The following is a 13,260-nucleotide window of genomic DNA, read 5'->3' as shown; positions in this document are numbered from 1 at the left end:
GACTTCGGAGGGTGGGGCAAGGGAATGAATGCAGTGTGACAGAGCATGCAAACTGGATAAATCATATGGGACGGAACAGTTGTATTTTTCCTGTTGTTAACATAAATCGATAGATGAAATAAAACGGTGTAAAAGATGTTGCTCGGGCAGCATGTTTAGCGTAGTGTTAGCGCAATGCTCTTACAGCACCAGTGATATGGGTTTGCGTCCGTCGCTGTCTGCAAGGAGTTTGTATGTTCTCCCTGTGTCTGCGTGGGTTTACTCTGGATTCTCCAGTTTCCTCCCACCCTTCAAACATTGTAGGTTAATTGAATTATTTGGGCAGCCCAAGGATTGTGAGCCGAAAGGGCTGGTTACCATGCTGCATGTCCAAATTTATATTTACATTTTTTTTTAAATTAAATTCAAAAGTTCTTTCCCATGGAAAGAGTGAACTGAGTGAACCTCAGCAGAAAGATATTTGGACAACTCTTTCAAAGAACCTGAACATTCTTAAGTTCTCTCTGGATCACAGACTGGCTGAAGGCTAGGTATCGGAATCAGGATGCGAGAAGGCGCTGAGGGCTTCCTGGTTCTGTCAGAGGTTTGGATCTGGAGTTGCTGATGGGTTGGACTGAAGGCTCCAGAGACTGCAAATCCACAGACATTCTGTGATGGGGATGGGGGGGGGGAGGGGTCGGTCCTATATTTTGCTTCTCTTTCTTTGCCTTACGGTAGACTAAAAAAAATGCTGTGCACTATTATATTTCCTGGGGGGGTTTTTTTACATTGACAATAAAAGAATCTTGAATTTTTATTTGAAATATATTGTCATTTTAAAAGAATTTTCAACAGTAGGCAAGTGATTTTCTGAGACCTTTCCTCTCCCCCACACACCACCCCCATCATTGGATTATAAACTAAATTTTCCATAAAGCTAACCTTTACATGCAAAGCCCCCATCCATGCCTTGTGGTCCAGGAGAAGTTTGTCTGGCTTTTACTACATTTTTATTTATACAAATCTTTAAAATACCATAAATAAAAGCACAATTCCCATATAAAATATCTGAGTCAATGCTTCATTGCCTTGAACTGAATGTCTCTGATTGAATGTTACTTAACACAGGGTGAACAGAATGTGCTCATTATCCCCTGTACCCTTGAGGCTCTTGTTATTAAATACACCAAGATTCAGAATATTCAATGTGTTGGCCACAAGAATAATTAAACTGAACTTACTTTCAGGATATATAATCCAGGTAAGAGAAGCCTATAATATTCTCCAAATTCATTAGTTCGAAAAGGAATTATGTTTTCCCTCCCTTGAACCTCTACGATTGCATTTTTAATGGGTTTACCATCAATATCCAGGACTTGTCCTTTGATACCTATATAAATAGAAATTATTTTTTTTAAATTATAAAACACGTTAGTTGCACACTATTTACTCACTCAAATTATAACATGATCATCACTATCCAGAACACATTTGAACCCCTGTGGTGGCCTGCAGCCTGGAAATTCCCCATCATACCTGTGAAGACCGCGGACTCCTTCTCCAGGGACACACGGGCACAAATGGATCCCCGGAAGAGGGGGGCAGGCAGCTTGGGCTGAATGCTCAATTGCCCATTGCCTGGACCTATGAATGGCCAACTTGGCTGTTCCAATAGGAAATTGTTCAGGATCGAGTGACCCACCCACCCCCACCACCACCAGGTGACCGAAGGTCAGGTGCAAGGGACTGAAATGTAGCCAAACTTGAAGAGCAGCCCTTCATATATTCAAATAGAGGCTTCAACCTCTCACACTCCGTACACACGTTACACTGGCTCCTCCCAGCCACAGAAATGACAGGCAGTCAGTGAGTCTGTAAAGTGATTTAAAATTGTGTTGCACGGTACAGCTCGATGCAACACTTTCCATCCCAGGTCTTCAATGCAACTGAGGATTCGTTCATAAAGAGACCTCCACTGGTAAGCTTTAGGCACTTATGACCCTGACGTGAACATTGATTAAGGGAGCCAAACTTTACCAGCTATGTTCGTTTCTGTTACTGGTTTAGATTCTCCAACCTATTTTTTTTTCAGAATTGCAGTGTCATGTGTGCACCAATTACAATCTAATGTGTCATTAATTTGAATATGGATGAATCTCAATGCACAAAGAATGTGTAATGTTTCCATTTCAATTCACCCATTGTCACAACAGGTCAAAGCAGATGCCATCTCACTGGCTCTCCATTCTGTGTTCAATTACCTGGACCACAAGACCACCTACATCAGGCTGTCGTTCATTGACTAAAGCTCAGCGTATAAAACCATCACAGCAGTAATGCTTTTGATCATACTAAGAGATTATGGAACTTCGTTCATCCCTCTGAGATGAAAGTATCGATTTCCTTTTCGGCAGATCCAAATCAATGTGAATCGGCAACATCACCTCCTCCTTGTTGACAATCCACACAGGGGCAGCTCAAAACTGTAGTCAAGTTTATACATTTGCTGACCACACCATTGTGGCTGGAAGAATAACAGGAAAAGAGATGTCAGAGAATCTGATGGAGTTGAGAATCTATTTGAGTGTTTCCAGAACAGGGACAATGCTCTCAGCATCAGCAAAACTAAGGAGAGAGGAAGTCGTGTGATCAGGAAATCGTAGGACGTGGGATCCCAACCCTCCTGAGAAAAGAGGAAATAAAATATTTAAATAAATTAAGATAAAGTTAAATAGCAAGAAACATTGCAAAAATAATATATTTACTTTTTAAGATGTATCCAAATAAGAAAAATGACATCGTTGGATCATCTATTGGTGTCTCCAAGGAATTTGAAGGGAGACCTCCATCACAGCAGGTGCCTGGACCTGGAGTTGTGATGAGGTCCCGACGGAAGATGCAGATGGAGGGGATACTCGTAGATGCGTCCCTCCTGAAGACTGGGGAATATAGTGTTGAGCAAGAAAGCATGCCTGAATCAGTGAGCATGCATGAACCATTTGAGGAAGTATCAGCTTCGATGAAAGACTTATCTGAATGGAATTTTTTGCAAGGAACAGAATTTAAAGAAACTTCACAGAAGGAGCTTGTAGGAAAGATTGCAATGTACGACAGGACTGGCTAAAGAAATAGTATATCTGAGGTCTGAAGTAAAACATATGAATATGTTTGACAGCTAATATGGAAAATATCCAAGATGTGGGTTAAAAAAGTGGAAGCAAAAGTTGAAAATGTACAGGAGAAAGTGGGAAAATTGGAGAGCGAAGTTATAGTGGGATCTGTTGAAAGGAAGAAATATTTGGAAAAAATTGATGTTGAAAATTTTAGTAGAAAAAAATAACATTAAAATTGTTGGATTGGAAGAGGGAGATGGAAAACAACAGACAATTCGATTTCTACAAAGCTGGATACTTAAAGTTCTGGGGGTGAATAAATTTGAAAGGCCTATTGAAACTGAAAAGGCACACAGAGCCCTTAGACCACAACCACAACCAGACGAAAAGCATCGCTCAATAGTGGTTAAATGTTTAAAATATCAAGGTAAAGAAAATTTTTTTAGCCTCGGAGTCTGAAAGAGCAAGAATAAGAAAGGGCACACTTCAACATCATGGATCAAAGATTTTCTTCTACCCAGATATTAGTACACTGTACACAATTGTTGGCCAGAAGAAGAGAGTTCAATCCAGTTAAGAAAACCCTTTGGAAAAAAGGTTACATGTTTGCACTTGTTGAAGATTTCATTACCTGATGGCAACAAGAAATTCTTTATAGATTGTAAACAAGCGGCAGAATTTGTGGGGACACTATCTATGATTGAACCGAGGGGGAATGCAAAGTGTTTTTTTATTGGTTGATGTAATTTTAGCATTAAGGTTGATACATTGTTGGAAGAAATGTATACCTGGGAGGTCAGGGGTGTTGAGTTCTGGGAGCCTTTGATCAGGTACTTTTTTGTGGCAGACGCCACATCCCGCACAATAAAAGGAGGTGGCTCTGTCTAGCCTAAACTGTACCAATGGTGGGGGAGGGGGGAGAATTCTTATTTACATTATCAATTATGTATTAATCAATAGTATGGTTTAATACATTATTTTTTTTCTATATCTGGATTTCAAGAGGAGTTGGAGTAACTTGTATTACTGGAGGATAGTTTGGGTAGATATAAAGGAACAATATGTTGGTATATTAATAAATGGAAGTAGTTTATTTATATTGAATTTAATGAATTGATAAGGAATGTTTGGAAATGAAGAGATTATATGAGACTGTAAATTGGAGGCCTGCATTTATAGGTTAAATATTAATTTAGAGATAAATTTTATAGATACAAGGTCTATATATAAATAAATAAATAGATTGATAGATATAAATAAATATATGCACACATGATATTGCATTGTGAAGAGTACTTCTGAAATAATCCTCTTTATTTTCTGTACCTATTTTTTTTTTCTTTTGGGGGTTTTAGGAGGGAAGGGTGGGCCGAGGATTAAACACAATGTACTGTATCTATGAGTAATATATGATGTATGCATTTTCACTTTTGTAATTGACTACATTGTGGATGAAAACTTTAAAATAAAACATAAAATAACAAAGCTAAGGAACCACCAATCTGTCCATATTGAAGGGACGGAGGAGGAAAGGGTTAGTGCTTTCAAGTTCCTGGGAGTCCACTTATCTGGAGCCAAAATATTGAGGCAAACGTGAAGACAAACCAACGCTTCTACTTTCGAACAAGTCTGAGGAGATTTGGCATGTTGTCAAATTCTCTATCAAACTTCTACAAATGCACTGTGGAATGCATACAGACAGGTTGTGTCACAACCTGCTTTGGTCATTTGAATGGCCAGAAGTGAAGAAGCCTGCAGAAGGTAGTGAACAGAGCCCAGTCCATCACAGGTTCCGACCTCCCAACCATTGAAGGCATCTACCTACATGAGAGGCTGCCTCAAGAAGGCTGGCAACATCATAAAGGACCCTCGTCACCCTAGTCACATCCTCTTCCCACTGCTACCTTCAGAATGCCTATTGGTTCAAAAGCATTTTATTTTAATCCGGTTTTTAAGCTCCTCTTCCTATACTGATAAGTTATAAAAAAACCAGTCTGCACCAGTAAAATGCCACTTATTCTTCATGCATTGCTGTTACTGTGAATATTTGTGGTCTGTTGATCCTTCATATTTGTTATCTCTGTTTGGACAGTAATTTAATTCAGTTCAAATTTACATTGTACAGGTACACCGTGCTTTACAAAGCTAGAGTGTTCCTATGGAACCTTTCGTAAGCCGAAATGGAGTAAAACAAAGAAGTGATCCCCATTGATTTCTATGGGGAAATTTTTTTTCCAGCTTTCCCAGCCCAAAAAAACTATCAATTCATACCAAGTAATTCATAAAACCTAAAATAACACCATCTTTTATTTAAAGTTGGAATTATATGATAAAAATACACAGCCTATAAAGTAGAAATAATGTATGCACAGTGTAGTTAGGCTGTGTCTTCAAAGGTTGGGGTGGTGGGAGGTCCAGGAGACTGGGATGTAGGAGAGAGAGGAAGAGTTGTTCGGGGTGTGCATGCAGCTTTTGTCAAAGTGAAAATCCTTTTGCCAAAGCAAACACGGGTTCTGTTGTGAAAAGTGAATTTGCATAACACAAGTATCCGTAAAGCAGGCTGTACCTGTACTCATGTGTATGACTAGAAACTCATTATCATTATGTTCCAATTTTGCGCAAATACCCCTTTCCCAGCATACCTTGCTGAAAAGGGTTTCTGCCCCTTCTCATCTGAAATCTATTCTAAATCTTCAAATTAATAAACGTTAAATTGAGAAAACAGTCTCAGAGATCAAAAGTGCAAACTGTAGGTGTTGCAAATGTGGTGTCTGTCTGCTGTTGCACTTAGTCTACTTTAAATCTTAACTTACTTAGTTGCCTGGAACCAAGTCTTTATTAAGTGTGGTGACTCACTGTCAGTTTACAGCAGTTATTGCAACACTGGCAGACAGAAGCCAAAAGGGTAGTCATTCATCCTTAATTCAGATTCCCCCAGCACAGCAAATGCCCGAGGTACCCTAAATATTTTGTTTACATTTCAGTTTTCCGGTATGCATTGCATTCTGCCTACTGAGTCAGCATTTGTTGCTTTATTCATTATGAGTAGCTTCTGGCCAAAGAACTTGAAGAAGTCTGTGGTATGGGGAACTGTGCACCCAAACAAAAAAAAAAACAGCAGATTTCAACAAGAAGAATCCAGGCAACGGGTCAACAGATGAAGCGGGAGTCAGTTCTCAGCAATGGGCTGCTCTCTCACCCACATCATGCCAATCCAGATTGGATCCAGAGCTCCTCTTCTCTGCACTGAACTGGCTCATTGTGACCCACCTAACACTTGCCCACATAGCTATCCATTCCACACCAAGCAATGGGGTAATTCATTGCTCAGTTTGTATCAGTTCCCTGCACAGCAGTACATCTGTCTTATATTGCTATAATGACTCCTTTCAGCACCCATATTCCTGGGGAGGCATTCTGAGCACTAAGCAACGTATTACATGTATTAAAACAAAATTATACACAGTCTGGTTAAAAATATAACGGAGTTAAAATTTCATGCCTCTTAAAGTCTACAATCGACTAAGAAAGACGTTGTTAGATTCTATAAAATGGTGAATACTGTGAAGATTTTGTCCTTTGAATTTAAACCAAATATTAGTTAAGTTCGCAGGCTGAAATATTTCAGTTATTATTACAAAATATGCATAAGATGTTGCACCAACCTAAATGAACACATTTGAGAAAGGTGATCAGGGAGTTCTGAGCTTCATTCCAGAAGGTCTCCAGTGTGCTTGGGTTTGGATTTTTACAACATGACAACTCCACGGTTAGTTCAAAGCACTGTCCCTTAATGTAGTTGAAGTCTTGCATTCCACCTAAGGAAAAAAGGATGAAAGTGAGGGGGAGAAAAATAACTATTCTCATGGCCCGGATTTAAATTCTGATTCTGATTTAAACTGTGACCCTGCCAGTGAAAAACCAAGAAAAGTGGTGCAGCAAGTGGAGCTGCTCCCTTACAGTGTCAGGTGCTGTCTCTACCCAGCTTACAAGCTTTCCCTGTGGCTGCATTGAGTGCTCCAGTTCCCTGCCAAATGTCAAAGATGTATGGGATAGTAGGCTGACTGGCCACTGTCAATTGCCCCTGGCACATGTTGAGTGATAAAATCCAGGGGGAAATGAATCTGGAGAACACGGGATTCATGTGGGAAAAGTGTAAATGTGTGAGCTTGAAGGCCCAAAGGCCTGTTTCCATGTTATATCTATGTTCCTGTAGCATTTACTTTTTACATTTAGACATTCAGCACAGTAACAGGCCCTTTCTGCCCATGAGTCCATGCCGACCAATTACACCCAATTGGTCAATATGTTTTGAATGTGGGAGGAAACAGAGAACATCCAATCTCTTTACAGGCAGCACCCCGGTCACTGGCACTGTAACAGCATTGCGCTAACCACTACACTAACCATGCCATCTATGTCTATGCAATTTTCTGTTCATTTAGGAAAACTAACCATCACAGGGATTTGATTAGATTTTCAGGATGGGACAGGGTGGTTTTCAATAACAAGAGAAGCAGATTTTCACAGCACACAACGTTTGGTTATATCTGGTCCAGTGAAATTAGAATTTGCTCCATTTGTTTAGCATTACTCTATTCCTATCTTAACCCTTATTTAATCAGGTGAATTTTCAGTTATTGCAGCAAAAGTTGAAGAAAATAAAAACTTCATTTCATACACTAGCACAAGCTTTATTTCTACCACTTCTGTGGATATTTGTTCGTGTCCCTGTAAGAACAAAATGAATGAATAGACGTAACAGAAAAAGAAATTGTTGACAACTCTCAGCCAATCGGGCAGCAGCTATGGAGAGAGGAACATTTTGGGTTCAAGATACATCCTCAAAACTAGGATAGTGAGAAAAGAACTGAGGCCTATGCTGCAGATGCTCCACAAGACCAAAGGTTTAACCTGTGTCGGAAACGCGAGCCAGAAACATGGTCTCGTCCCGGTGTCGTGTCATGGAGCTGGAAGCAACACGACGCTGCTCAAATCCACATCAAAGACAAGCATGAAAACCACTTTGTGCTTTCCCCCAGCAGTTGCTTTAAGTTTTATGGGTGCAGCTACTTATAATCCAAATATCGGGTGACACAAGACTGCAGAGACTGGAATATGGCGCAGTAAAATAAATTAACCGCCAGAAGAACTCAGTGGTCGAAAAGCATTTGTGGAGGCAAAGGGATGATCAATGATTTGATCTGGTGCCTGCCCTACATCACCGAGGCTAATTTTGTGTGTGCATTTCTAACAGGATATGGATTCCACATTTAAATGAGGCCTGCACTCACTTCAAGCGCACAGCAGGATTGCCTGAAAAAAGAAATAGGCAGTGGTCGAAGTGTACAACCAAAGTGCATTTGAGACATCATCTTACCTTAACATCTGTTTAAGCCCAGAAAAAGTTAAATCCAGACATATTAAATTTTTATTCCATTATATGGCATGGATAGCATAGCAGTTGGCACTGAGCTGTCTGTAAGGAGGTTATACGTTCTCCCCATGTCTGCATGGATTTCCTCTGGGGGCTCTGCTTTCCTCCCATCTTTCAAACATAAAGGTTGTAGGTTAATTGGGTGTAATTGGGCCTATGGGTTGTAAGGACCTGTTACCATGTAGTATGTCTAAAATTATTTTTTTTTTAAATTGGACAAAATTATTTGTTTAAAAAACAATAGTAGGGACAAGTGTAATGCATTAAAAGCAAGGAAACGTATTTTCAACCAACTCCCCCCCCCCCACCCCCGCCTACTTCCGTTTTTTCACTTCCATATCAAGTTAGAAACAATTCACAATGCTATCCATCGAAAAATTATTAGCTGCATGTAGTTTACCTGCAAAAGTATACCATTCAGCTCCATTGGTAATTCCATCCTTGAAATATGGTGTATGTTCACATTCATCTCCATAAAACATTCCTGCGTGATTGTAAGAGAAGTTCTTTGCAAGGTAAACAAAGACATCATCATCAGGACATCTGGTGTTGCCTTGGGCAGAAGGACATAAACTAGAGTTAGGAGGGCGACGCAAAGAACATAAAATGCAAGACATGACCATTGCTCACCAGGGGTTTATTGCCTGACTGCACTTTAACTGTATGACACGTTCACCCAATGTTCAACCTTATTGCTAGTCAGTGAGTAGAATGGAGAGTCAAACATAGGTGTGGAGTCAGATGCAGGTCAGCATATTCTGTATCTGAAAGAAGACCATCCCCATAAGGGTTTGGCTACAAACCAGTGACCAATAATCAACATTATTGGTCATAATTTTTAAAAAATTCCATATTTAATTAATGTGAGAAGCAGAGGTGCCTTCACAGATTTCACTCGAGACAAAAATTGAGAACAAAGAACATTTATTTTACAACAATGCAAAGTTGGGTGCTTCCCCTTACCCTGGGAATACACACAGATACTGGGGCTTACCCAACTTTTTATACATTTCATTTCAGTACAGAAGTACCTTCCCCCTTAACATTCTTCTGCCTCCTGGATTGGTTTAGCATTAGGTAATTCTGCCTACGTGTATTCTAACTTCTTATCAGTTTATGTGCCTTTCTGCAAACTTGTTTACCAGGTCATGTCTTTGTTCTTACTCATCAATCAACCCCCAGGACTTGCTAAATCTATCTACTTGCTATTCTGTTTTTGAAGACCCCTATTTTATTATACTTGCTTAACCCTTGTTTAACCCTTCATAATTATTTATCTCTTGTTTGACTCTTCACATTCCATTCTTACTTAGCTCTTGTTTAATCCTTACAATTAACAACTTCAAATTCAGTAGCATTACCTCTCTCAACGTTATCATATGGATAGCTGGCTACAAGTGCTCCTCCATGCAAACTTAAGGACAGAACAAAAGTTTCATTCAAAATCCAGTTCATTACTGCCTCTGTTTCTGGTTGCAATGAGAATGTGCGCTCCTGAAAAACATCGTTGAAGTTTCTGTTGAGGTCAATGTCTTCTTTGTTGAATCTGAGGTGGAAGACAACAAAAGCTGGAAGTGACCTTCTGTTAAATTAGCAAGACTAATTTCTTCCAGATGAATTATATCCATTGTGGCATTAAATAACAATCCTAAATTATACTTTGTCATCTTTATCATTTGATCAATTTCATTTGTTTTTAGCTTTTTGGAAACGGAAAGACCACACTCTGTTCAGGTTGGTAGCATTACATTGAGCTGAACGCTAGCTCACCACAGGGCTGTGTGCTCAGCTCACTCTTGTTTACAGTTCTGACCCATGAATGCATCACCACATCCAGCTCCAACAGAGTCATCAAGTTTGCAGATGATTCAACAGTAGTTGACCTTATTAGCAATAACCACTACAGAGAAAAGGTGGAAAATCTCATATGATACGAGAATAAAAACCTGCGTCTCAATGTGGACAAGATGAAGGAGATGATCGTGGCCTTCAGGAGGAGCAGGAATGACCACCCTCCACTACACATCAACAACTCTGTAGTAGAGTGGAGATCACCAAGCAGCTAATCAAGGGGCATTAGGAAAACCACAGTGTTGTGGGGTGGGGGGGAGGGGAAATGACGCTGACCCTACCTTTATTTAATATGCAGCCACTTAAATCCCCCACTAGTTAAAATTCCCCACTTGTTTATTTTGCCTTTTTGTTCCAGAGGTGCCAGAGCAGCACTCCGGTGAGCTGCACCCACCACCATCATACCTGATGTTCTCATTCCTTCTTTCCATTCCATGCAACTGGTATTCAGTTTACATTAATTTTACCTCTGACATTTTCTGCTTCTTTTTACCCCCTGTTAACCTACCCAATCTTCATATTCTATATTCTTCAATGAGATTTAAATTTAGGTTTTGAATGTTTTCGACAATACTGGCATAGCGAAGATTCTGAGGATGGAGATAGGAGAGATCATGTCAATTGGTGCACTTTATATAGCAAAAATAAAGCAACATCACCAACGGTTCGGGCTTGAGCCCTTCATCAAGGTATGGAAAAATGTCAGCAGGCCTCCATTAAAAGGTGGGGGGATGGGAAGAGAGAGATGGGTGGGGGGGAAGGGAGAGATGGGGGTGGGAGGAGCACAGTCCCAAAGGCAGGACGTAGTAGGTAGATAAGGGAGGGAGGGCACAGCAGCAAACAGGAGAGGAGAGATGGTTCCATGAATGGAGAGGGAAAGGGTGGGGATCTGGAGGAAAGAAGCCAAAGGGAAAGGGAAGGGATAGGGAGTTGGATACCTCTGTGTATTTTTAACTTGCCCAAAATGAAGTAAGAGATCTCATTTCACAGCAGCATTGCCAATGTAACAGATGACTAAAAACTTAGTTGCATAGATTGGCTTTTAGGATTTTAAAGAAAGAATCAAAAGCTGTTGGGAGCAAATTCGGAGCACAAAGGTTGTGACTGCTGAAGCCAAATGAAGATTGAGGGTGGTTAAGAATCAAGATTCCTTTATTGCAAAGCACACAAAATACACACATTGTTTTCCTTCATTTTCCCTGTGAAGTCCGGTGCCCAGATCAAGATCGCAGGCCAGATCCACACCGGGTGACATCCCCTCTGATGATTTCACCCTCTGCTGCCCGCACCTCCTGCACCCTCCTAATGATACCAGTGGATGGCCCAGCCTTTCAACTTGCCTCAACACGCAGTATGATTATGTCTAATTCCTCTTCTGTGCCAGTTCCTCACAGCTTTCAATTCCCCATTCCACCTTAAATGTCTCCAATGTTCTACCTTTCACAGAGAATTTCAGAGATTCACCACACTCTGTTAAAAGAAATTTCCAAGCACCTTGCTTTAAATTACTGGCTCATATCTCATTCTCCCATTCATGAAAACATCTCAATGTTGACCCTGCCATGCAAAACAAAACCTTTCTCAGTACCTCAGCACTCGTGACAATAAATTAGAATTTGAATGTAGGTGAACAGCCAATTGGCTGACATTCAGGTGAAGTCAGGGTATGTTACAGAGGTAAAATACTTCTACAGGTCAATCAGCAAGTTACAAGCAAGAGCCAGACCAAATAATGGTTGCATAAAGATTGGTGTTTCATAATGAGACTGCATCCTACAGTTAGTTTAGCAGTTAGTACGACGCTATTACAGCACTAGTGACCTGGGTTTAAATCCCGCGCTGTCTATAAGGGGTTTGTACATTCTCCCTGTGTTTGCGTGGGTTTCCTCCAGGCACTGTGGTTTCCTCCCACCCTTCAAAACATACCAGGGTTTGTAAATTAATTGGAATATTTGGATAGCATGGACTCGTGGGCCAGACGGGCCTGTTACAGTGTGGTATGTCTGAATTTATGTCAGCGTCATGTGCACTCAACCAAAAGAGCAAGCATTATCAAACTGACTACCACGTAAAAGAAACAGTGACATTCTAAATATTCAGAATATGGAACTGAGATAAAATCTACATATGGAAAATGCTAACATTAAAAAATAGATTGGCACATTAGTCTTACTGGATTCATGTGATTATTTGACTAATCCAAGATTGAGTCATCAGAAATGTGTGACACAGTAGGTAATAGGACACGTGCTAATCGTTTGAAAAATAATTCCCTTCTTAAGAGCAATGGCAAGGCACAAATTTCCCAGTGACAAGATGCTTTGTCAGGGTATTAATTCACAATACTGCAGACTTTTAAAACAAAAGGGTAAAGTGCAGTGGTAAATATTCTTCAAATCAGTTCGTAACTCTGTTCTTTCTACTGCCCAGTAAAGAATGAGCAAGCTCATGACAATACGTGATGTGGAAAGAATAAATCTTCAGAAGACCTGATCCTAGGAATAAGAAGCAAACTTATATATCACAGTCGCACAAAGACCACAATTTTTTTTTCTTTACATCATATTTGATAGGTTGATATCCAAGAGGCATTTCAGGCAGTTTCTGCCGATACTGAACCTGTCTGCCGTACAAAGCAAATTTCATGTAATGTTGCACTGTTTTTATTACATGACAATAAATTAATCTTGAATCTTGAAAATGTCTGCTACATTTTTATTCTATTTCTAAGCATTAATAACCTTACGATATTTCTGATCGTGATCTATTATTAATAATGAAACAGGTAATGTTACAATGGCATCAGAAAATGCTCTCCCATGTTGGGCAGCAGAAAAGGGAATATTCTCATGAGGGTATTGAAGAAGCAACAACTGGCCT

At 40.0% G+C, this 13,260-nt stretch overlaps 1 protein-coding gene across 1 annotated transcript in view; it reads right to left on the bottom strand.

Moving 5' to 3' along the window:
• The window catches only part of cpm (carboxypeptidase M), a 40,778-nt gene that overhangs the window by 4,254 nt on the left and 23,264 nt on the right, over window positions 1–13,260 (bottom strand). Inside the window, exons 4-7 of the mRNA XM_069904119.1 lie at window positions 9,891–10,075; window positions 8,930–9,082; window positions 6,758–6,910; window positions 1,221–1,369 (exon numbers count right to left, since the gene is read on the bottom strand). Coding sequence (XP_069760220.1) covers window positions 1,221–1,369; window positions 6,758–6,910; window positions 8,930–9,082; window positions 9,891–10,075 — 640 coding nt within the window. The remainder of the gene's footprint in view (window positions 1–1,220; window positions 1,370–6,757; window positions 6,911–8,929; window positions 9,083–9,890; window positions 10,076–13,260) is intronic.

The sequence above is a fragment of the Narcine bancroftii genome, chromosome 11, assembly GCF_036971445.1.
Source record: "Narcine bancroftii isolate sNarBan1 chromosome 11, sNarBan1.hap1, whole genome shotgun sequence".
NCBI lineage: Eukaryota > Metazoa > Chordata > Chondrichthyes > Torpediniformes > Narcinidae > Narcine > Narcine bancroftii.
This window is presented reverse-complemented; position numbering and strand designations above follow the sequence as displayed.